Source organism: Aspergillus brasiliensis, assembly GCF_001889945.1.
Source record: "Aspergillus brasiliensis CBS 101740 unplaced genomic scaffold ASPBRscaffold_2, whole genome shotgun sequence".
NCBI lineage: Eukaryota > Fungi > Ascomycota > Eurotiomycetes > Eurotiales > Aspergillaceae > Aspergillus > Aspergillus brasiliensis.
Genome location: NW_027137443.1, coordinates 2,455,162 through 2,479,413, shown reverse-complemented (window position 1 = coordinate 2,479,413; position 24,252 = coordinate 2,455,162). Strand labels below are relative to the sequence as shown.

The 24,252-nt window shown below is 49.6% G+C and overlaps 6 protein-coding genes across 6 annotated transcripts; 1 reads left to right on the top strand and 5 right to left on the bottom strand.

Moving 5' to 3' along the window:
- Positions 1-1,122: 1,122 nt before the first annotated feature.
- Positions 1,123-5,682, bottom strand: ASPBRDRAFT_115744 (uncharacterized protein; the record flags this gene model as incomplete). Its single annotated transcript, XM_067616925.1, has 1 exon — positions 1,123-5,682. One exon carries the CDS (start codon positions 5,680-5,682, stop codon positions 1,123-1,125), a length of 4,560 nt encoding a protein of 1,519 aa, XP_067483510.1.
- A 3,304-nt stretch (positions 5,683-8,986) lies between these two features.
- On the bottom strand, positions 8,987-10,149 carry ASPBRDRAFT_402089 (SAP domain-containing protein). The gene is made up of 2 exons (XM_067624305.1): positions 9,625-10,149; positions 8,987-9,534 (listed from the first exon to the last, which is right to left on the bottom strand). The coding sequence occupies exons 1-2, from the start codon at positions 9,958-9,960 to the stop codon at positions 9,031-9,033; spliced, it is 840 nt and encodes a 279-aa protein (XP_067483509.1). The 5' UTR covers positions 9,961-10,149; the 3' UTR covers positions 8,987-9,030.
- Positions 10,150-11,372: 1,223 nt separating this feature from the next.
- ASPBRDRAFT_115790 (DUF3455 domain-containing protein) lies at positions 11,373-12,195 on the bottom strand (the record flags this gene model as incomplete). Its single annotated transcript, XM_067616926.1, has 2 exons — positions 11,373-11,480; positions 11,542-12,195. 2 exons carry the CDS (start codon positions 12,193-12,195, stop codon positions 11,373-11,375), a joined length of 762 nt encoding a protein of 253 aa, XP_067483508.1.
- Positions 12,196-13,219: 1,024 nt separating this feature from the next.
- On the bottom strand, positions 13,220-14,076 carry ASPBRDRAFT_402047 (uncharacterized protein). Its single transcript, XM_067624301.1, has 3 exons — positions 13,683-14,076; positions 13,523-13,618; positions 13,220-13,403 (listed from the first exon to the last, which is right to left on the bottom strand). The coding sequence occupies exons 1-2, from the start codon at positions 13,956-13,958 to the stop codon at positions 13,538-13,540; spliced, it is 357 nt and encodes a 118-aa protein (XP_067483507.1). The 5' UTR covers positions 13,959-14,076; the 3' UTR covers positions 13,220-13,403; positions 13,523-13,537.
- A 1,012-nt stretch (positions 14,077-15,088) lies between these two features.
- Positions 15,089-16,313, bottom strand: ASPBRDRAFT_116888 (C2H2-type zinc finger protein; the record flags this gene model as incomplete). The annotated part of the gene is made up of 3 exons (XM_067617026.1): positions 15,089-15,207; positions 15,270-15,757; positions 15,841-16,313. The coding sequence occupies 3 exons, from the start codon at positions 16,311-16,313 to the stop codon at positions 15,089-15,091; spliced, it is 1,080 nt and encodes a 359-aa protein (XP_067483506.1).
- Positions 16,314-22,487: 6,174 nt separating this feature from the next.
- ASPBRDRAFT_401974 (uncharacterized protein) lies at positions 22,488-23,617 on the top strand. Its single transcript, XM_067624298.1, has 2 exons — positions 22,488-23,137; positions 23,185-23,617. Exons 1-2 carry the CDS (start codon positions 22,684-22,686, stop codon positions 23,274-23,276), a joined length of 546 nt encoding a protein of 181 aa, XP_067483505.1. The 5' UTR covers positions 22,488-22,683; the 3' UTR covers positions 23,277-23,617.
- The last annotated feature ends 635 nt before the right edge of the window (positions 23,618-24,252 follow it).

Here is a 24,252-nt window from a genome sequence, read left to right as displayed (position 1 = left end):
TTCCCCATATGTCTATCTGTCTGTATACAGTATGTCAATTGCCATACTAGTGGCAATGTCACACTTACTACAGATTAGTATCTATCATATTATCAGCTTAGTATGTACAGGTATGATTCTAATCCGAAATTACCCAAATCTGATATCATATTGACTCAAGGGGCTGATTTGATCGGTCGGGCGATATTGCAATTAGTGATATCAGCAGTGGATAGTAGTCAAGTAGAGTAGTTGCGTAAGTAGTAAGTCGTAAGTGCTTATGCAATGGACTGACAGATTCAGTTCAGTCTATCTTACATTCGGATGGATTATTTCGTAATATTCTTCGGAAGAAACTGTCAGTATTCTATTATATTTCATCAAGTTCACTGGTAGAGACAAAGGTACTACTGCGCCTGTTGAAAATATCATTGCCTGATCTGATGGCATGGTATGATGTTTCATAGTGCTATCTGGTTGTATGCTTTACCACAAAGTACTACTAGATATAGTTGCTATGATAATATATATTCGTATCCACGTTCTAGGAAGCTACTAGTGTCATATACTAAATGCAGATGCCTGGAATAGGCAACCAGCATGAAATAGAAGGTGGATAGATACGTTACATTTACTGAATCATGTTGTGTTGTAAGTGTGTAAGATGCAGGTGTCACAAATATAGTCACTATCGTAGTCAGATTTGAAATCTGGAAACCTGGAATTGAAAGGATTTATGTGCCGTTAACCCATTAAGCCTGCTTCATGGAGGGGGAATAAGAAGTGAAAAAAAGTCAACGCCAGATTGAAATGAATATAAATAAAAACGTAATGTTCAGACAGCCGCCCCAAGTCCAGCTTTAAAGACTGAAAAGATGAAGATCATACTAAACGAACGAAAACACCAAGATGAAAGAAATCAAGAAAAACCAATACATGCACAAGGTATCATGTTCATAATCAATCAAGCAATCTGTTTTGTCTTTCCTGGACCGTTTTGACTCCCATATCGTAAGAGTGACAGACATCATTACATAGGTTGTTGGTTGGTTGGTTGGCTTTGTTGTGTAACAATAGCGACAGCATTATCATAAAGTCATATCATATCGGTCATCACAAAGAAGAAGGTCATGTGTATCACTGCTACACACTTGCTGTTCGTCGCTTTTCGCTTGGTTTCTGTGCATATGCGATCCACAGGCGGAAACCGGTGCCGCGCTGTTGGCATTCGCGCAGGATCTTCCTGTCAGACCAGATGCTAAGGGCGACATCGCCATTTGGAAGAACAGGAATCTCATAGCATCTGGTGTACCACCATCGACCGACTTTAGCAACGATCTTCCGAATGGATTCGTCGTTAGAAGGCGAGGGGGAAGGGTCAGAGAGAAGATCGCCTAGAGATAGGTCCGTGTCGTTGGAGGAGGATTTTCCATGCGCCCTTGCTTTCGCTTTGGCAGCTGTTGATAAACCTGTAAGGGGGGAGACGGTGGTACTCGGGGACATTATTCCGGGTAAGGTGGATGGATTCGAAGACGAGGTGGAGGTGGAGGACGCTGATGATCGGACGATCATTCCAGCAACAGGGATTCGTACCATGCATCGTCGCAGGTTGTCAAACTTGTGCCGTCCTAACAGTCGTTGGATGCTGTCGCTTGCAGGTTTGAGACTGATATTTGCGTCTGATATGTACGTCCGTTCTTTTAGGGTCCTCACGGCTTTTCGCGTGCGGATTCCCATGTTCACCATGTCCAGATCGAGAATACTCATTTCCAGATAGCCGCCTGCGCGAAGAACGCGCTTGCATTCGGAAATGATTTTATCCTGCGCTTTTTCAGAACAAGCAGCTGGGAACCGCAAGACAGCCACCGCGAAGAAGCCCCTCGGGAAAGGCAGCTGATCATCGAGACTTGCGTGTTGAATGGTGTGGTGGTTAGATGGGGGCTGCCACGCTTGTGGGTGCTTGGATGCGACTGGTTTTGGCCCATCAGTAAGACTGTACACCTCCGCGTTCGGATATGTCAAGGCACAGTAGAACGACCAATCATCATTTCCTAGTCCGTCGACTACCAGAATACGCTCTTGGTCAGAACCTTTGGCATGGTTGTGTGCGGGACTGAAGAGGACCCGCCCAAAGGACAGCCATCGACTTGTCATCAGGGATCCAGATCGAATATTGGTATGTGCAGTGGGTCCTTCACGATCGCGTTCTGCAATATCGAAGAGGGCGGTGTTGCGCTGTCGGCAGATCTCGAAACTCGGTGATGTAGCCAGGGCTGGCGAACTTAACAAGCCAGATTGTTGTTCGACCACTGGTTTTGGTGCCGATAGCTTGTCCTCTACCTCCTTCTCCACGACGCTGCTTTCACTTCGATCGTCACAATAGCTAGCAATGATCTCACTGTATGAAGGCTGAGATGACAGCGGCAAAGACGAGTGTAGCTCGGCAACGATTCTGGACCTTCGAAGCCTGACAGAGCCAGTGCTAGACCTAGGTGACGGGGCCGTAAGCTCAACTGCAGGCTTCTCGGACGGTGGAGACAGTCCTGGAGTCTCGTTTATTTCTGCTTGAAGCGTCTTGCTCGCCATTGTCGCCAGCTCAAGCTTGTGATCTACCTCGGATTCGGATTCGAAGAGCGTGCTTGCCGTTTGGGGAGAAAGAACATGGTCGATTAGGTCGTCATATTCACCCCATATTTCATCCTCAGTCAATTCAGAGTCAGGACCTGGGATGACGGCTGTGACAGCAGCGAGGCTGTCAGAGCCGCTAGAAGTGGACATAATGGAGTCCTTCCGTGGTGAGAATCTTAGGAACTCTTCCTTGGAGTAAGGACCGGCAATGAAGTCTAACACACTACCCTTCAGGGGATCCTTGAAAGGATTCGTGAGATCAAACTTGTAGTCTGCGGGATTGCCGGAGAGCGCAGGATAAAGGGTGCTTTGGGTGAAAATGGGTGGGAACGAGATACCATCGGAGCGTTCAGCAACCGGGGCAGTCAAGGACGGGGGTGATTGGGCCACACTGAAAGGCCTTGAGAAGGACTGTACAGCCGGCTTATGCGGCCTCTCACGCCTTGAGACTACGCGCGGAATACGCCCAATGGACGTCAGACGGCTCTGACGCTCTCCTTCTGGCTTTACCTCTGGGCTTTGTGGTACCAGGCTTTTGTTGAAGTAGACTTTCGGTGATTGGGGTTGATCCCTAAAGATAGCGTCGTGCAGCTTCGGTGGGGAAGGTAGAAGGATGGATTCAGGTGTTTTCTTAATGTTGAGAGCAGCTGGTACTTCCACTGGAGAGCTGAGTTCCTCATCCTCAGTGGGTGGTGAGTTCTCCACGTTGTGTACGACTTCCTCCAAAGGGTCAGAGTCGATGTCGATCAGAGCATAGTGAGCAATAGGTCGGTGCGCAGGCGCTGGAGCCACTGTCGCATGAAGATGAGGAGCAGTATGGGATTTAATCTTTCCTTCAAGCTTCTCGGGTTCTTGCTTCCTCTGGAAGAAATTCCACTTCAAGCCCAGGCCTCGCTTTGTTTGCTTTTGTGGGCTTTGCGCCTCTTCCAGAGCTTTGGAACGCGTAGAATGAACTTCAAGGTTCGATTGATGTAAGTCCTGAATTGAAGAAGCTGCAGGAGCTTTTGTGATCTTCGAACCTGTTTCCGGGCGAGAATACGCCACCCTTTGCTGTTCAAATGATATCTGATCCTTCATGCCCTTAGTTGTCGGCTCCGATGAGTCTGCAGATGCTCGGGAACTAGCCAAGGTCTCTGTAGAGCAACTAGGAGACTCGGAGATTATAGACGGCTGCGTCAAGTTTGAGGTAGATGCTGTACTGAAACCACTTGTGCTTTGTTCACTTGGCCTTCTCTGGAAAGTAATTCCGTCCATATTCCCACCCCTGATAATCACAGGCTCAAGGCGATCGAGCAAAAAGTCGTCAAGGTCTAGCTCCTGCCGGCTTCTAGTGCTACCCTTGCTACTGGCGACAGATTTGGGGCCGCTCCTGGTTGTGCTAGTTGATCTTGCTCGGCTAGTGCTGCTGCTTACGCTTGATCTGCGGCCACGCTGTGCATATCTGCCATAGCCTTCATGCCCCGTGCCAGCAGCAGGACCCTTGCGAGCTGAGCGACCTTCACTTCGTGCATCCATATCGGGTTTGGACCTCTTGGTGAAGAGGCCAAGTCCTCGTGTCTTTCCTGGGGCCACGGATGAGTCCTGTTGTGGCCTCCCTTCCATGACAGGTTGGCGAGGCGACTTTCGTGATAGCTCCGGCGATGCTGGTCCATGGGTCTGGGAGGGAGCCCTTGCATGCAGTGAGTCGATTGAGGTGGCCGCAGACCTATTCAACCCAGGACGCCTCTCCACAATGGGAGATTTTTCAATTGAGTCTCGCCGTTTGTGACCCGTCACCGTTTTGGGAGATATATTGCTCTGCACCACGGGTGACGGTTCCAGTACCAGTTGGTGAGTGCCTTCCCTGGTTGGCCTTTTGGGTATCTGGAGAGGCTTGCCAATCAAGTCTGCACGTACTTTATCTGCGTGAGACATGGCTCGTGAAACCCTTCTCTCTTCCTCTCCTTTTTGTGCTGCCTCAGAGTTTGGTTTCTCCTTGACCGAAAGTCGTCGGGTGCTACTCGTGGACGTCTTACGGGGAAGGTAGCTGTAAGATATGTTGGTAGTGTTTGTTGTGTCAGTCTTCACCGCAGTCTGTTTCGTCTCAGCCTCAGTAGCAAATGCCTTCGATCTGGTGCTTTGGCCCAACAGAGGGGACTGTGTTGCGCCCGGCCTTGCTCGGTCACTTGCAGGGCTTGCCTGGTGGGAGAACACCGGAAGTCGACTTTGAGATGGGCTAGCTTGCCTTAGGCGAGGACCCTTAACAGAATTCACGATTCCCGGCGAGTAAGAGGATAAAGTAGTTGGGGTCGAAGTCCGACTCCACACGCCCGGGGATTCCGAATACCTTGTGGAAGGGCTGCTGGCGGAGGGAATCAGCGAAGTTGGGGGCGGTAGATTCTGTGTGTTGATAGTGGTCCTGAGGCTTGCAAGTTCCTTCGGACCGGTATGGACGTGCTCTTCCGGTACGGTACTCGAAAGATTATCCTCCGAAGCCATTGGCGACGCTGAGATTGACTGGCTCGTAGAGAGTTGTAAAGAGGCGCTCGGAGTGGACCCAATAGTCGGGAAATCCGGAATAATTACATTGAGCTTCTCAGGTCGTAATCTCTCCAAGCTTGGTTTACTTTGTGCAGTATGTTGACCGATTGTCGGCGCCTTCCTCCGCAAGACATTGCGCGGTCGACCGGGAGCAGGGGACCTCTTGTCGGTGTCAAGGGCATTCAGGGGTTCAGCCGCCATGTGGGAGGGTTGGCGAACGCCTCCATCCGGCATCGAATGCAAGGGTGTCGGCGGCAATGGATGCGTGGCTGTTCGCGGAGGTATCGATGGACGAGCATGCTGACCGGCCAGGATCGTCGAAGGGTCTGATCGTGCGACACTGTGACGAGTTTCCTCAGTATTGGACACCGATGACGCTCGGATAGCCCTAGTCGAGGCAAGCGTCGGTCTGGGTATCTGCGGCCTGGGCAATAGCTGGGCAGGGGCGTCGTGAAGCCGAGCTGAGGCCATCGCGGGCGACGATACGCTCCGGGACTGGCTGACAACATTCTTCAGTCGGGGTATTCGACCGCCGTCAGACTTGTACGACGACATGGTGTGACCTGGCTCCAGCCTCCAGTTGTAGTCCGAAGACCAACGATCTAGCGATAGGAGTAGGACGAGGTAGACAGGAAATCATTCCGTCTGGTGATATTTATAGCCGACGTGAACGCTACCAGCGATATGGCTTGTGAGCTTCCATTGAGCCAATGCCAGCACCTGGGGGATAACTTACCCTTCATAACATGCCTGGGAGTTGTGCGAGTTGAGACAGTGACAGGTGCCGGTCAATTATAAAACCTTGAAAAGTAACCGCGCAGCGGGGTATGTAGAGGCGGGGCAGAAGGAAGCTATTCAGAACAGGGCCACAGTTAGATGGAGCGTTGGGGAAATAAGCAGTCGTATTTAGCGGGGCAGATATCATATATTTATCGTCAAGTCCGACAAGAAGATACGAGACTGCAATTAGGGAAAGCAAAAGAAGATTTTAAAAAGTATACAAAAGACCGAAGTGTACACCGTGCAGGCGCTGCGCCACAGTATGGAGACGTCCAGAGTGGCTAAATGCAGGAAGAAAAAAAATAAAAAAGGTCGAGCTCCGTCTGCACGACCACGTCAGAGAGCGTCGGTCTAATGAAAAAGGCAGACTATGCAGAAGCCACATTGAATGGCGTAGAATAGAACAACCAAGACCAGATACACAGGAAAAAACAATGAAAAGAACGATAGATGGACAGAGGAGAAGAAGAAAAGAGGAAGAGAGAGAAAGAGAAGGGCACGCGGACTGGGACCTGTAGTCTTAATTAGTCCCGTACCAGGAATAGATCTGGACCATCTGCGAAACCCTGGACAAGCCAGGACTACCCTCGAACCCCGTTTGGAGACATTGAGTGCAGTGGGGGAACCAGCAACCCGATTCGCAGGTAAACGATCCGTCTAGAGAGCGTCAACCATCACAGGTAATCCTGGCGCGACGATTGTGCGATCGACGTTGGGTCGGGATTCGAGCAGTGATGTGACCGGGATGATAATTGGCGCAGGCACTTCTCCTTTTCTCTGTTGCCCTTCCTTGATGTGGTTAATTATCACTTGTGATTCCGTCGTCTGTTATCGACGGTCTCAATCCTGGAGTCTATCTAAATCAGCCGAAGTCACGAGCAGGCTGGCGAATAATCTCTCGAAAGCCTCGAACCTCGACCAGGCTGGGGACAAACCGTAAGGACAGCAGAGGCAAAGGCAAACGGACAGTGGAAGGAATCCATGCCCGCGGCCCACTCCTGGTTGTTACGGCTGTTCTAACTGGTAAGTACCAGGGCCTCCCAGGGTTGGGGATTGTTCAACGGCATCGCTTGACAGGTCAAGATGGAGTTGAGTGGCGTGAGATAGCGGGAAGACCGTCGTGCGCTGAACCGGCCATTTGCCGTGGGCCAACGCGCGGATGGCAGATGCAGGCATCAGCCAAGCATGCTGGTGGTCACTGTCAGTCTTCTGTCAGTTGTCAGTCAGGATTGCCGCAGTTGACTAGTGCTTTGTAAGGACTAAAAAGCGAGCTTCGAGCTCGAACTGGTCTGTGTGTTTTTGGAGAAGATGGGCGCTGATTTGACGCTCACCGGAGATTTTCACGGCGGCGACCCAAGCCGGTCAGGTGGTGGTCACTGACCGTCACTGATGGTCAGTGACAATTCGGGGAGGCCGAGTTTAGCCTCTGGATTTTAATTATAGCAACACATGCGGCCCTTCATTCTCTTCTTCCACAATGGGATTTTCTGAGGGATCAACTACACAGCATTGTCTACTTTGTTATCTCTAGAGAGTTCCAAAAGTCAACCTTCTCCACCTTCTCTCTCACTCTGACTCTGCCGTGTGTGCTCTGAATGAGCGACAAGGTACTACGGAGTACACTCAACCCTGGTACACCGGAAGGTTCGCCCCGATCCATTCAACCTCCCCCCCATCCAGTCACATCGCCTATAACCCCCATCACACAAAATGAAATGGACATTTGCCTCGATCCACTCTCACAACGGCCAAACATGATATACTTTGTTCCTTCGCGTACTATTCACGCAACCAGTGACATCCCCGAAGCTACAGGCCGCACACAGCAGCTGAGACCGAGGACTGAGCCCAGTGGATCCCCGCCGCCTTAGCAAACCACAGTCGATCCCTAAATTCCCTATCTGCAATCCTTTCGAATCAACTAAGTAAAGAAAAAGTGCCTCATTGCCTCGCCCCCGATCCGAGGGAAATGCGGAGTCGCTGAGCCGTGGGTCTTGATCCGCCGCTAGACATTTCAACACGGGGCGACAATCACGCCTGATTGACGGATCCAAGGTGAACGGGGCCTGGCTTAGCAATTAGCACCACGGGCGCACTGGACCAACAACGAAGGGGCATTTGCCCGACAGAGTGAAGCAAAGGCGGCCCCCCCTCTCCCCTTCCCTGCCTTTTGTGAATGTGATTCAGTGGGACGGCGGTTAACTGACTTCTGGCCTACCTAACTAATACTATATCTGAACTTTACCCCCTCCTTCGTCTCCCCTAAGCGATGTGACATATACCAATCACGGAGTATTTAGATCTCCCTTCACAGTTGGTTGTTTACGCGTCGGTCTAGGAGGGAAAAAACATGCGACCAGGGGGCGCGAAAACAAAAGGAATGTGCGTGATGATAGACTTCTGCAGATCCGATCCGATCCCCAAGGCAAGCCAGAAAGAAGCCACGGTCGGTCGGTCGGTTGGCGCTGCAGGAACTGGGGCGCCATCATGCTCATGCGCCAGGGATTCTCAGCTGAACGTGTGGATGCTACTTACTACTAGTTCCACTACAGAATTAGGCTTGCAGCTCGACTATTTACATGGGATTCGATAGCTTATATGCTGTACACTAGGCCCTTTCTATACCATTCGCTTGGTGTCTTCGTCAATGGTAAGCAATGCTTGACGGGGGAAAGCAATAACTAGAGAAGGGAAGAGAAAACGAAAAAAAGAAAGCAACTCAGAGGGCGGATTGGATGGATGCATGTTACCCTGCACGGATCTTTGACCACATCCAGGGGAAATCTCCGAGCAATATCCAACAATGCCTACCGGGATCTCCTAAATGGCCCTGACTGCTTGTCACACCGTCAGATCCAATGGCCGAATCGTATTTGCCAGTTACACAATGGCCGACCCGATCGACCAGGTCCGGCACTTCTTAGTGGCATGCAGGCCAAAGTTATCACAATATCACTCACACCGTCAACCGCGACTCCAGTTCGCAACATGTACACAACAGGATATTTTTTCGAACCAAAGCTTGAATTCCCCTAAAACGCCAGTAACCTGTAAACAGAAGAGAAGAAGAAGAGATAGCAGAAATATGGACGGGAATATCACATTGCGACCCTCCTTCTGGGTCTACGCAGCAGCGCCGAACCTCTTCTTCCGAGCTTCCAGGGCCTGGACGTCCTTGTCACTCCAGTTAGTGGTCTTGGGTCCAGTAGCAGCAGGAGCACCACCGCCATTCTGTTGCCTCTGAGGGCGACCACCTTGACCCTGGTTACGATTTCCACCGTGTCCTCCTCTACCGCGGAATCGGTTCCTTCCCCCGACATCCCTCTTCTTCCCACCGCGACCACCACTCTGGTCATCACCGCGACCTCTCTTGCGCGACTTCTCCTCCTTCTCCGGCAGCGCCTCGTCCAACTTCTTCACACCAACCTCACCAGGGGCCGGGGCCGCAGTACCGAACCGCTTCGCCCGCTCAAGCTGCTTCTCCGCCGCCTCGATCGCAGCCTTCGACTCCTCCGTAACACCAAACTTCTCTGCGCGAGCCTTCCTCTTCTTCAATTCCTCCTCCATCTCCGTAATCGGCAGACCAGCCGAATAGGTAACCGCCGGCTTCTTTTCCTCCTCTTCCACCTTCTCCGTAGCAGCAGCACCCTCCTCCTCCTTCTTCCCCTCCTCCTGCTGCTGCGCAGCATCACCAGCACCAGCACCAGGTTGTTCCACCTTCAAGTCCTTCGCGGTCGCGGGATCGGCCTCCTCGTCCAATTTCTGATTCGGCACCTTAACAGGGTTCTCTACTTCGCCTTGCCCACCGGCCGCGATAGCCGCCGCGCCGGTCGCAGTCGACGCCTTAGCAGCCGCTTCACCAGCCGGGACCTCATCGTCTTCCCAGTCAATCACATCGTCGGTGGCAGGCTTGTCCTCAGTCTTGGCCGCACTGTTATCGTTCTCCTGTAGTCGAGCGACCATCTCTGCTTTCTTTCCCGTGTGGGGGAGATTGCGCGACTTGAGGATCTCGATTAGTTCGGCGTTGGTCTTTTTGCTGTAGTCGGTTGCCATTTTGGTAGGTAGGTTGATGTGGTATGTGATGCGATAGGATATGAAGTAGGTAGGTAGGTGTGAATGGACGGATGGACGGAAAGATAGCGTAAAGTAGGTGAGTATGAGTGAAAGAAAGATAGAGAAAGAGAGAGAGAGGGAGCAAGCTCGCGACAGATGGATGGATGGAGGAATATATGGGAGGGAGGTGGGAATTGAAATAGATGATAGAAGAAGAGCAAAGCGATTGATGATTGACCGATCACACTCGTACAACCACCATGCGCATTAACGAATTTCAATTTATAAAAGAGGAGAAAACCGTTTAAATGGTGATTGTAATTGTGGTTGTGGTCGTGGTAACTGTATTGAAAAGAAAGAGATGGGAGGTGGGTGTGGATGGAAGCAAAGGTCCGGCCGGAGGAGGAGGAGGTGGTGGTGGTTGAAGGTGAGTTGAAGCTACGCGTTTTCGGGGAAAACGCGGGTGTTGGTTCCAGGTTCCAATCCAGTTTCTCTGTCTCCCTCTCTCTCTCTGTTCTCAGCTGCGGAGCTTACCGGTTTGGGCGAGACCATTGTGTCACGTGAGGGATTAATGCTTTATGACATAATCGCATAGTTATTGGATGGGCTTCTTTGTACTCTCTCTCTTTCTCTCTTTCTCTCTGTCTTTCTAGATACTGTGCGGGCTTGTTTCGGAGATACTTTGTTAAGTTAATACTAGAATAATCTTGGAATTTTCCGGCTTGTCTATATTGAATATAAATAGTAGAAGACCAAGCCTTGGGCTTGCTTTAATTTCGAGGATGACAGCTGAACTGAAAGACAGATGAATCCCGCATAATTGCTAGTAAGTCTTAGAGTGGTGACGGGTGGTGTCAGTCAGATTGTGGCTGAGAACTATCAGTTATACTTTTTTATGTGGGATGATTGGCGCAGCTGCCAGCTGAAAGCACAGACTTTCTGTTGACGTGGTGCTTCGATAGGGTTATTTGGTGGCGGAGGGATCCGGACGTGGCTGAGTCTAAGCGCTGTAACTAGTTGACGTTGGGATATAGAGACTGTTGGGTATACGTAGTGTGGGTATAGACAGTCAGTTGTTATGGCTCTGTTGGACAGGAGAATATGCCTTACAATGCATCTGTAATAGACGGGAGATATCGTTGACATCTCACTCTTGGATGTAGAGAATGTTACACATGAAAGTGTAATCATCCTGCTTGTTTCGATGTCTGTTCAGCAAAGACAAAATACGGTGAGGTAAGATGTAAATTCGTTAGTCACCTACTTAGTTGGGTTGTTACTAACAAATACTAGTCACCCAGCGCAAAGTACCCTAATTATCAAATCAATGCATATCCTCCCTCATAGCAAAGCATAAGAGCAAAGCTCCGAGAACTTCCAGCAACAAAGCACTCAGAGAAAAATTGGAATTATCACCCATAGAACCAATATTCCGCCGCATACTCCACCTCAAACTCGCCCTCGTGGCCCTCGCACGTAGCCGGACTAGCACCCCCAGCCGTATAAACGCGATAAACCTCCTACACTCCATCATCAGTATCGAGTAAACGAAGCACACAAGTATAGCAACATCATACATACCTTAATGCCCGCTCCATCAACCGCTACCAACTTAAGCCACGGCACGTCCACACTCCTCGGCGCAGCAGCACTACCAACCTTCTTCATCGCAGCCCAATTACCATCGCCTTCATCCCCGCCAAACCCAAGATCGAAGAACGGCTGCCCAGACTTCGTAAAGTAATGCTCGCCAAGAATGCCCTCTCCCGCACCAGCTAGGCTGATCAACGTGGCGAGAAAGTCCAGGGTCTCGAGCGGGATGCCTTGCACGATGGCAGGCAGATGGTGCAGGAGGTCCTCATCGACCGAGGCGATGCAGGAGGCATCGAAGAGAGTGGCCAGGGCACCAACGGCGGTGGGCTTGGCGGTAGTATTCTGAGGTGAAGGACAAGTGTAGTTTTGGGTTCCACGGCCGAGAGCGACGTGCTTAAGAGTGACATTGGTGGTTGGGATGGAAAGGGCTGTGAGGTTGTAGCTGATATTAAGAGTGGTGGTGTTAAGGGAGCAGGAGGTGAGGTCGAGGTCCTTGAGAGTAGAGATAGTGGAGCTGAAGGTGGAGGTGGTGGTTAGGACATCGTTGGCGTCGGTGTCGGTGTTCTTGGATTCGTCGAGGGTGGAGTGTGGGATCGCAGTGACGAGGAGGGGGAGGAGGAAGACGAGGTAGTTGAGATGCATGGTGCAGATGTCTATTTCTTTGGATGATAGAGCAGGAGATTGTGAGCGGTTTGGATTGTGAGTTGTTGTTTTCAACTGAAGGATGAAGTGGGTTGGTAGTGAGAGGAAAGCTGTTCTGATGGAAGGAAGCATCGACACATAAGTAGTAGGAGGATAGACCAGTGAGTTATTGCAAACACTGGTACTCACGTTCACCACCTATGCACTGAACTCCAATTCTCAGAAGTAACACTATAATGAAGCCAGTCTGCCTTGACATCCCTCAGGATTCGCTCTCAGCCATGCTAAATCAATCCAGTCCAGTTGATACACACAAACAACAATATGTTGGATAGCCACATACACTGCCTCAGCAAGAGATAACCGGTGAGATCTGAAGTCAACAAGGCCGAAGCCTTATTCTAAAGCAACAGAGAAAAAGGAATAGCTTCAGTATGCCCAATATCTCGCATGCAAAGGCAACCCACAGGCAACAACCCTCCAACATTCAACCAAGTCAGTCGAACATGGCATGGACCCCCGGCCAGCAAGCTATACCCTATAGGCAGCACAGGCGCTACACCCAGAAGCACTCTTGCAGATATAGCCACACGCCGGTGTAATCTATCTTGAAATCTGTCTAACAGACATTCGTGGACGACAGTGGGTGTGAGACGCGCATAAAACCAACAAGGTTTGATATAAGCGCCGTTGCCCTCGTGGCCATGCATCGGTCGTGGAAACAACGCCGAATCAGATACACTCATGTTAAGTACGCCCTGCAACATCGTAGCCGAGTTAGCGCCTGCTACTTTCATTTGATAGATCAATGGGAAGTTGGTGGAGTTGCATGCATACATAAAGTCATGCGCAGTTCGGGACACACAATGCTCCATAGCCATCATCATTGGTGCTGAAGGAGACTATTATTTCCATGCGTAGGAGATTCGAGATGCCAGCTGCCGTGAGCGGTATGTAGCTGTATACCGCAAGTTCTTGGTGCCCCTGCTGTGTCCTCTCCGGAGATGGTTTCGCTTTGCCGATGATACACCCCAATGGACGACGAGATGTCTCCGATACTGAATCCGTTCAAAGTGCAGAAGACCGGTTCAGAATGAACATGAATATAGAATATACAACATATCCTGCAGGCTATGAACATGCCTCGCGAATATCCTGAAGGGGACCAAATATTCACAAGGACGCGCCCGGCGCTTCAAATCCAGGACCTGTTACACCATCGCCGTTAGCGAATCCGCCGTGAACCCCCACCATTTCCCCGTATGCAGCACACTTTATATATACCATATATACCATGAATAGTATATATAGTATTGAATATACATACCCAAGCCAACCTCCATCACTCACCCCGTAGATTCACAGCAATCCTTCCACTCCATGATATCAAGATCACCCATAGAAAAACGCAACCCCCCATGCTCTGGAGTCAATCAGTCATTGCGCACAACGAGTATAATGAACAAACTGGTATGGAGAAATCACACCTTATTGAGCAGAGACAAAGGCAGTATGAAAATAAAGACACTGAAGATCGTCAGTCCCCTCGGGATATCCGAGATTGACACACTCATTCGGGACAAGACAATGCGGAGAAAGTTGGGGGGTAACCCTTGCTTGGGCCCCCAAGGCACACACACAGATCCTTTAGCTTCCTGTCCAGCTTCCTCATGTCCCATTGAAGAAGGTACGCCGGATGTAAGCATGCAAGCAAGTAAGTAAGCAAGGGTCTTAGCTGACCTGCTGCACGGAGTTTGATCCATACATTTTGGGGAAAGTAGCTGGATCTATCCCCGTGGAGGCGGTACAGGTCAAACAGGGCGCGCGTGCGGACCAGGGGTCACTATCACTGAGCATGGCAAGATCGGTTCAAAGGGAGGGAAAGTACAGAGAAAATGATAGCGTCAGTCTACAGGGAACCCCGGGGGTGCATTTCAAGCATCTTAATTAGACAATAAGGTATATAGTAGCGACCGTAGGTGACACAATGGGTGTCTAGTATGCTCCAAACAAGTTTAGTCGTGGCAAACAAACCAGCCTGCATTTCCCAGCCCATGCTCCGCCCAATTGCAACGGGTATCAGCCCTGCACTCGCCAACGCGAGTGCGCCTCCTTATAGCAATTTATTCCAGCAGAAAAACAAACCCAACTCAGATCAACAGCCCATGCTAGTTCCCGATAACAAATAATCACGCGAGACTCTGCGGCAGCGCAAGGAAAAGGTCAAGCAACCGGATGAAAACAAACACAAGGAAAAAGGGGGGAGAGAAGAAAGGAAATATTCTAGATCATGAAAGAAAAAAAGGAAATGTGTAAATAAAAGGCCTGCTGCGTATATATTCCGAATTGCAATCATGTCACGGAAACGCAGGAAAAGAAGTGAATCATCAAGAACCAAACCCCAGCTGGTATCTGAGCAGAAGAGTCATGCCAAACAGAAAGGAAATCAAACAACATCGGGCCAACTCCCTAGTCTAGCGAGAGATAAGAAGGAAATGGGTAATGAGAACCAGAAAAAAAAGAAAAAACAAATCACCAACCAGCAAAACAACCGGTACCTCTATGGTCATAAACTTGGGTAATAAAGACATCACTAGCAACCCTCCGAGCCGTTGTACCGTGTCTTGCCTGTCCAGGGGAATCTGAGAATAAACAAAGGAAAATAAAGAAATGGGGTATCGTTTCTCTGCCACACCGGCCGAGACGGAAAGAGAAGAAAAGTAGTAGAAGAGGAATCGAAGCTGTTGTACAAGAGACCGAACCAGATTCAGGAGTGGGACGTCGCACAAGGTGTTGCGATGTGTCTCAGGATCGTAGTCCGCTGTTCCTCCGCCCCGTTGAGGTGGCGCGTTAAGGGGGAGGCATTCGAGACTGAAAGGAAGAGTGGCTCAATTTACTCTTCATCTTCGCCCGAAGCACCTTCCTTTTCTCCTTTGTGGACCTTCTTGTGCCGCCGCAAGTTAGAGACGACCGAGAAATGGCGGCCACAGCCTTCCACGTCACATGCGAATGCTATATTCCCGACTATCAGTATCACAGACCACTTTTGAAATCGGACTCGTTCTGGAACTTACGTTTTTCACCAGTGTGACTGTACATATGAGTCTGAAGAGACGACGGGCGGGTAAACCGCTTGTCGCACACCTTGCACTTGTGCTTCTTCTGGGTGTTGGACGGCATCTTGGAGCTAAACTGGCTCATCATCGACTGGGGTCCTGGAGGCGCACTTCCCGTCAACAGGTTCGACGGGCGAGGCAGCGTCCGCGACAAGTGACCATTCTCGTAAGATTCCGAAGTAGTGGAGCTGTAATCAGTCACAGAGGACTCCACTGATGCGACAGAGGCGGAATAATAAGGGTAGTTTCCGCCGGAAGAGATCGACGATCCAGAAGAGTGTGTCGAGGGGAAACCGTAAGAGTCACCCGAGCCTCGCGAGCTGCGAGGGCCGTAGATATTGCGAGGGGTCATATCCTGGCTGAGCGCGACCATTCCACGGCTAGCATCAAGAGCGTCTCCGAATGTTGGGGCAGAAGGGGGTTGCGATTGACCGACGCGAGCATCACTGATCGAGATGAAAATCGAATGTAAGCATATTTCCGTCCATAGCACACCGCTGAAAGCTTCATAATATGGGGATAAACTTACGCATGAGATATCCGACGGTCCTGGTGTTGGTGCATAGACGGGGCATAGCTGAGCGGGGCGTAGCTCGCGGGCGCGAAGCTGGTCATGGGCGAGGCGGTAGTGTAGGCCGGGGCTTGATCGAAAGAAGTGCGTGGCATGTCGTGCGACAAACCCATCATCTCCGGTCCGGGGTAACTCGAAGCAGTAGCGGTAGAGTAATTGCTCCCGGCGACCATCGAGGGAGCGGAAACGGGAATACTCGAGTATGGCATCGACATCGGTGGGCGGCTCACTTCCTCCTGCTTAACATGGCCGAGGCCAATTTGGCTGGGTCCCATGGTGGTCGCGTAGACCGGGGGAGTGGAATGGGACGAAGTTTGAGCGGCCCATGGGTCGGTGAACTGCGGAGTGCTGTGGTGCATGTTGTGTTGATACACGTTATCGAAGCCCATCCCGCCGTATTGGCGGTTCTGGTTCTCAATAACCATCGTCATGGAGGATAGTAGTTTTGATCGCGTGGGTTTGAATTTAGAGAAAGGAGTGAGACAAGAAAAATGATTTAACGGCGTGATTGACGTTGGAGAGCACGAGATCACGGCGCAAGATATCCCTGGGAATATGCAGGAACCAAAACACAGGATTTCCCCGCGAAAGGTTGACGATACAAAAAGGGATTGCGCGGGTGAACTGGAATGGTAGAAGGTGGGGAGGAGCAGAAGAATGGAAGGGGGTGGGAGGAGAATAGATCGCGAGGATGATCAACAATGAGGACAGGAGGAGAGATGAATTGATCCGCGCAAAATGTATAGAGGAACGGAAGGCGCAGAATGCAAGTGTAGGACAAGCTTCGAGGATGATGGAGGAGGCGCAAAGTAAAATAGTTTCCTGAAGGTAGTAGACAGGGTTTATGATAAGAAAAAAAAGTAGAGAAGAGTAGAAGAGAGCCAGGTCAGCTCGAGGTAGAAAAACAATCCAGAAATCCCTTGAAGGTGAGAACCCGACAGACAGGAAGAAGGAAAGACAAGACAGTCTGGGGAAGGGCCCCGAAGGGGATCGGCGAAGCTTATGAACAAATACAGGATCTCAGCATGAGGATGGACCGCAGGGACGAAAGGAAGCCCTGGCGTTGCCGTGTTGGTGATGGCCTAGTGCCACTGACGACGTCCCGTCGGGGACGGTTGCAGATCGTTACTTTGGGCCGCTTAGGCTTCGAAACGGCGCCAGTGTTAAAAAAACGAGAGGAATTGCTTAGTGGCAGTGGAAATCTCCAAATGGGAACCAGTTCCTCGGGTGACTCTCAAGGTTTTGGATGGGTCTTCTTTTTTTCCCTGGTTTGGATCGATTTTATTTTATTTTTTATCATTTCTATAATAATTATAATTTTTTTATTCTATCATTTTTCTTTTCTTGGGGTACGGAGTAGAGGGGAGAGCGACCTAGGAGGGGCTACTCTTTTGCTGAATTGAGCATTGCCCTTTTTTTTTCCTTTCCCTTTTATTTTTTTTTCTTTTTTGGCTTTCCCTCTCTCACCTATTTCCCTTCCGTTCCCCTATTCATTTTCCCTTCATTTTTTTATTTTATTTTTTATTTTTCTAATTCCGCCGCGAATTTATCTTTTATTTTATTTCTTTCTTTTTTCCCTTCTCATTCCCTCCCCATCCCCCATAGCCCCATTTCATTTTCCAGAAAATGAATTTTCAGGTCGTCCCAAACACACACCCCCTCCCTCCCCATTTGCTTCTTTTCTATTTTTGTGTTCACTTTCCTAATATGATCACCATAATCTAAGGGAAACGAAATGCCATACATAGTAGATAGTAGATGAAATCAACAATCGGACTAGGCGATACAAATCTTGCGTCATCTCCAGATTCAACTGCGAGACTAGACTAGCTAACTATCTAGCAATCGGACGCTACGTACTTTGCTGCTTACTTTATGCTTGATTCAGATTTGAAATTGTAATATAATTAATACAACATAGCATTATTTAATGTAAGTACGGAGTAGAAGAAGAGCTAGCTAATAACTCAAAACGCGCAGGGTGGTGCGGAAAAGGGGACACTTGAAACTCCGCTTAGCTGAGGCATGTATGTATGTATGTATGTATGTATATTAATTACGAGAGACAAGGACTACTAGTGTTATGCTTTTACTTTGCTGGTGCAGGCAGTAGGTAAGTGGACTAACTATGTATTCTGTAATATTAAGTATTATGTTATGTTAAGTAGTAAGTAAGTTTTGGCTCTAAGCAGCAACATCTACTATCTACTAGGAGGCGAACACGGGATGGTCACGAAAAAGAAACGAGCGTTAAGCACCAAAGTCAAAAGACCAAAAGGGCAAAAGCGAAAAGGAGAACAGATAGATAGTACTCCGTAGACAACGTAACTAAGTAAGTGGAAAAAGGGAGAGAGGGGAATGGGAGGGGGAAACAAAAGTGTGGATTTTTCTTTGTGCAAAAAGAAGAAAAAAAGGCAAATACAAACAATAGGGAAACATGGAATGGCGTATGGAGTAACGACAAGTTCAGTCAGGCACAGGACCTCTTTCTTTTTCCTTTTCCTCCTTCATGGTTTAGCCACTGCGCAATATGGAGAACGGACTCCATATTTTTTTTTTCTATTTTATTTTAGTCTATTCTACTCTCCTCTTCGTTCCGTGCTTTCTCCATTTGTGGCAGTTTTGGCAGGAGACGACGTGCGGGAATAATTCATCATATCCATAGGGGGGGGGGGGGTGTGGTTACGGAGTACGGTGGGCTCGCACGCCTACAGAGGAAGGTAAGTAAGTTGAACCTGAGTGAGAGAAGTAGAGACTACGCCCAGAATGGACTGTGAGTGTAAAGGGGGGCGGGGGGACGAGGGAAGAGAGAGAATGGTGTAGTTTGTGCCGTGTCTATACAAAGTAGCGTGTCGGGAGGGGAGTGACCAGTGACCAAAAGAGAAAGGCGTGGGAGGAGGAGGGTAGACACGAAGATGGTGTGGATCGATGGGAAAAGAAAATATTGGAGAGGGTAAGGGAAAAAGAAAAGTTGAAAAAAAAGGGAAAAAAAGGGAAACGGGAAAGATTGCAGGAGGGTAGGCAACGCCAAGAGTTAAGCTTAGATGCAGCGACCAAGGTTCGCCTTGAGCCCTTGAGGGTGTTTCAAGGTAGCGGGGGAGTGGCGGCAGATCACAAAGATACGTCAAAGGGTATACCCGTTCCGTGGGGGAGGAAGTCACTGGACGACTAAGAGATAAAAAAGCTCCCAGGAATAGGTGGGCCAAAACCCCACCTGCTAGCCATGATTGACTGGCTGTCCCTTTTCCTACTCTTTTGCCTTTTTGGATCTGGCAGGCCATTTAGTAGGTTAGTACCTGGTTAGTACGCTGATGTGGTAATCCCAATGTGCTTTCTATTGCGATACCGGTAACGTTACCACAGGTACACCACCAGAACTGAACCGCCCTCCCGAAGAGAGGCGAAAGGAGTAAGTAGACGGCACATGGATGGATGGAGTAGGTAACCAAACGGCTGCCTTGAACTCATTATTCTAAAGGAAATAAAAATTAAAATTGTTGGTTTTCGATGTTCACATCTCTCTTCCCCCCTTTAAGAGTTCTATATCACAGTCGGCAGCCAATGGTGGCATTCCTGCGACGCCATAATGCAGTGGACATGTTGCGCAAGAAAGCAGCCAAGACGCAAGTCCAGACAGTCCAAGCACGATGATTGGTAACTAATTCATCTGAGTCTAGTAAAGAAGTAGTTAAATACTAGGAGGTAAGTTTGGTAGAGTTGATGACTTGGCCGCCTGGGAACGCCGTAGCCGGAGGCCATAGGGCGGGCTGGCTGCAGGGCCTAGGAATCCCCGTAATACCACTAAGCAGGAGGGATCCTGGTTGAGGCGGTATAGCAACGGGCAGCGGCTCAAGCTGATGCTGGGAGGGAAGTAAGTACCCTTTTGCAGCTGCACTATGGAGCACAACTCCATTGCCTCTGCGCGGAGTTTTCATCGAATATTCTTCCTGTCGAAGATATTGTTCGGATTCGCTTTTGCATGCATGGTCGGCGGTGCAACATTCGGGCGCAAGGCTCAAATGTATCATGCGATGGGTGCACCGTGCGTTAGTTACAGGGAAAATCCATCCATCAGAGATCGAACAATGAAAGTTTGTCTCTTTAGGATTATTTCCGTGGAATAAAGGTTAACTCCAACCAGTTCATGGTTCTTAGCCGATTACTACTAATGGACCGGGATGGGACGTGGTCGGGACTATAGGGCGACGTCGTCACATACTTTTTTGTGGTCAGATATCTACAAGTACATGTATAGCAAGCTCAACCCGCACTCATGCAAGTCGAGCAAATTAGATCGGACTAATCATCAACATTTGCTGCATCAAATTCAGCCATGATGCTGTAGGTGATGATATCGGGGAAGGCTTGCTGCGGAAAAAGGCAGAGGGACATGCAGGATGACGACATGGCTTCCCGATTGCAACGCGTTGGACCGGGAGTCCATTTGCAATTTGCGCGGTCTGCATTCTGCAGAGTTCGAGCTCTCGCGTGTTAATATGGGGTCGGAGTCTGCCGTCATGAGATATTTGCCTCTCTTGGTGCGGAGTCGATAGCCGGAGGGTGCGAATGATTCCGAGGAACTACGAATACTATCGAGGTAAAGTAGACAAGCACCCGTGCTTGCATGGGATTGTGTGGATGCGAGGGACTGGGAAGGGATTTCCCGTCATGATGGCTCCTTTCCCCTCATCGTGTGTTGGTAACAAGTAATATCCAACAAGCCCCGCCTGACGATGTGGAAGAGAGCAACTTCTTCCATCCATCCCCATCGCAGGCATAAACCACTAAACTATCTCTAACGTGCGGTGCCAATGGAGCAGACAGTCAGGGTCACGTCAATCTGATTCTTGGTTGTTCCCCTAAATAAAACAGCCAAGCTGACGATGACGACGATGATGATTATAATGAATCAGTCTCTTGCGGTCGCAAGATGTTAGACCCTGTCATGGTAATTTTCCAAACATGGCCTCCAAGATAATACATAAGATGAAAGTGCACACCGGATATTTCCTCAGCCACTAGACTTGTGATCATTTACTTTGTACTCCATACTACTTTCATTTTCCCATGCCGCTTAGGATCTGAGCATTACACCCAGAAGAGCAGATTACTAGATAACTAGTCAAGATAATTTAATGGAACCATCTCCGATTCAGATCGCGACCACGTTACCGGGATTGTATGGGCTGACCCGCCCGTCCTCGGTTCTAGCTGGGCTAGTGACATGGTACTGGAAACCAATTTCCATCCATTCCCATGGCTTCCTGCTTCTGGGTCCGTCCCCCTAAGAGTCCAAGTTCTCTTTTTACTTCTGCTTTTGCTCCTCTGGGACTAAATCAATCCATACCACAAGATGGAAACGGGGCAAGAGAGTCCATGCTCCAGTCTTGGCTTTTCCCCCCATCAACTTTCTCGCTCTCCTGAAACTTGACTGATGAGTGATGACACTATTAGGGGGGAAGGGAAGTGGGTGGAAGTGGGTGTGGGTGCCACGGTGGGCAGGCGAAGGGAAGGAACCGTCTCTCACCGACGTCAGAGCGCGGGAACTGGATAGGCCGCGCCCTACACTAGCGGCACAGCTCGAGTAATTTGAATCCCGCCATAGGTCGGAAAAAAAGGTCGAGGATAGAACACATCACACGCAACATCCACATCAATCAAGCAGGAGCAGAATGGGGGGGGTCGCGCGCACACACACACAGTCACTCGAAAAAGTCTCCAGTTGACAAGAGTCAGGCGAGTACCATCATTGGTACGGATATACACTAAGTGGTGAGAGCAGCTGAGTGATGATTTGAGTTTATCCTACTAGTTGATGGAGAGGCTCGAGTTATCCAAGCTGGCATAACCCCCAACTCTTTGCTTTGTTGTGGTTGTTGGTTGGGGCCATGAGCGGCTGAACATACATACACATAGTAGGCTAGTAGTCGACTACGGTTAAGATTAAAGGAAGAAAATAAAAAACCAAGAATAGAAATTGGTCATCACGCTTAATTCAACTGTCCAGGCTCATTTCCAAGAGGCTCATCTTAAATTTCCAATATCACATACGAAGCGTACCAAATTACTACTACTACTACTACTACTACTACTACTACTACTACTACTACGGCCGCCTCCATACCGCACAGGTCTACTCCGTATAGAGAAAGTCAAGGTGGATGCTGGGGGGGAGGGGACCGCGAAGGCCAGGACTTTGACTGACTGACGGACGCCCACTTTCTGCAACCGTTCGGCTGGGGCGTTTTCCTCTTTCATTGCTGTCCAGTGTCCACAGTCCACAACTAACATTCCCTCAGGGCGATGGTCTGTGGCCACCTGGAGCCCGGGAGAGGAAGCTGGTGAGGGACCACCAAGGATCAATATGATAGGTACAGCTCATCACCTCTCGGGCTTAGCTTAACTTAAAGTTTCTTCCTGATCCCCCCCAGGAGGGAAGGGTGGGACGCTTCGATTCGACGATAACATGCTAATAGGCGAGGGTTGCAGGACTGAGCGACAGGGGAAAAATTGACTAGATAGATGCTGGTGGGTGACCACATGCATCGGGCCAAGATCGAGTCACTCGTCGTGCATGCCGACCATCGGAGATGGCTGCGCGAACCGGTTTAGGTCGGATCCCTGGGAAGAGCTGGATGGGGGGGAACTGGAGACTGGAGACAATGGCTCTGACAAAGTAGGGAAAGGTTAACTAAGCTGTCGCGTGGTGCACAACTCTTGGTGACATCGTAGTCTACTACTTAGTTCTGGTTGGAGAATATCGTGACTAAGGGGACTGGAATTCTCGAATGAGCTCAGTGTATGGAGTCGTGGGAAAGGGAAAGGGCTCTATTCCCATTGGCTCGAAGACTAACAACCGCAACCTCTCGACATACCGGAAAGAGCAGGTGCAAGAACAGGTCCCCATTGCCAATATGGTCCAATAGGAAGAAGCGGCTGGCCGAAAAGAAATCAAAAAGAGAAAAGGAAAAAAAGAAAAAAAGAAGAAGAAAAAGCGGCGACGGGAACGTGGGTCGGAGAGAGCCCACACACGGTTTTTGGCACGAGGCTGGCCATGCGGGCGACAAGAGGAGCCTTGGAAAATCCTCAAAAAGGTTCGAAAATCTCCAAAACGCTCAAAGTTCTGGCCCGTGGATCGATCAAATGGAGGAACCGCAAAAGAAACAAAGTTGGGCCACACCTTTCACAAATCCGCCGCCCCTTGGACTAGCAGTGGTGAAGAGTGGATTCATCGCAGTTGGGGGATTCAATAGTAGTCCGTGGCTCCGTCTCGATAGGGATAAGCCTGACTGACAGCGCCAGGCCAAGCTTCCCACTTTCGCCTCCCCAATTCTTCAGACTTGAGACACCAATTGGACTTTTACGCAAAATGGCAAGTCGACAGGCGAAACTAGAGGATGGAAACATGGTACCGGGACCTTCCAAGTGTCCCAGTGCGCAGGTGTGGATTAGCCACTAAGGTTAAGAGGCGTCTACTTTAAATGACCAACCGCATTGAGAGGCAATCACATATTGACCTAGCTAATAGTAATAGTTACTGTGGGTAGAGTGAGAACTCAGCCTGCAAGTTGAAGGTGTATGCGCAAGCTGAGTTTTGGTTACTACTCACTCACACTTACTATGTAGTTAGAGAAACGGTGGTTGGTGTTGGGGATGAGATTGCAGCTGTGAGGGGGTAAATTACAAATCTCCGCGGTCGGTCGCAAGTCTCACGAGCTCCAAATTACCTACAGTATACCTAAGAGGTATAGCATCTAGTTATCTGTCTCTTTTCTTTTTTAAAATTATTTACTCCATCCAGGGCTCCTATTTGAGGGAAAGAGGAGGGAGAGTGGGAAAGGGACGCATCATCAGTGAGGCGTTGCAGAAGGGGGCGAGCGACGAGAGTTTCCCTCTCACTACTCAACTCACTCACTTTCCTACTCCATCTCCAATCCGTAGTCTACCTTCCTGGTTCGTATCCACCCCGACTCACTGAACACAAGTCTCGCAGTCAGTGGCCGAGGAATACCTTACCTACCTACCTATGAGAGCGTCTCAGAATGGTCTTGAATCCTGGCCATATTCATGTGCAATTTATTCTGTACCTAGGGTCGTTTCAACACACACACACACACACACCCCCCGGTCTTTCGCAATGCTTTCCTTAATAACATGCCACCTGTGATATCTACTTGCTTGGTGGCCAATAGAGATCGTGATCACACTACTTACTACTGTTACTACGGAGTACATTGCTGTAGTGACTCCTCCTGACGCACGATGCGGCACGGAAATAACGGGAGGATGAGGATGTTGAGATGACGGGCAACTTCAGACCGAGAGGGTTCGGTTATTGGAGCAAGCCTCACTCACTACTTACTCGGTATT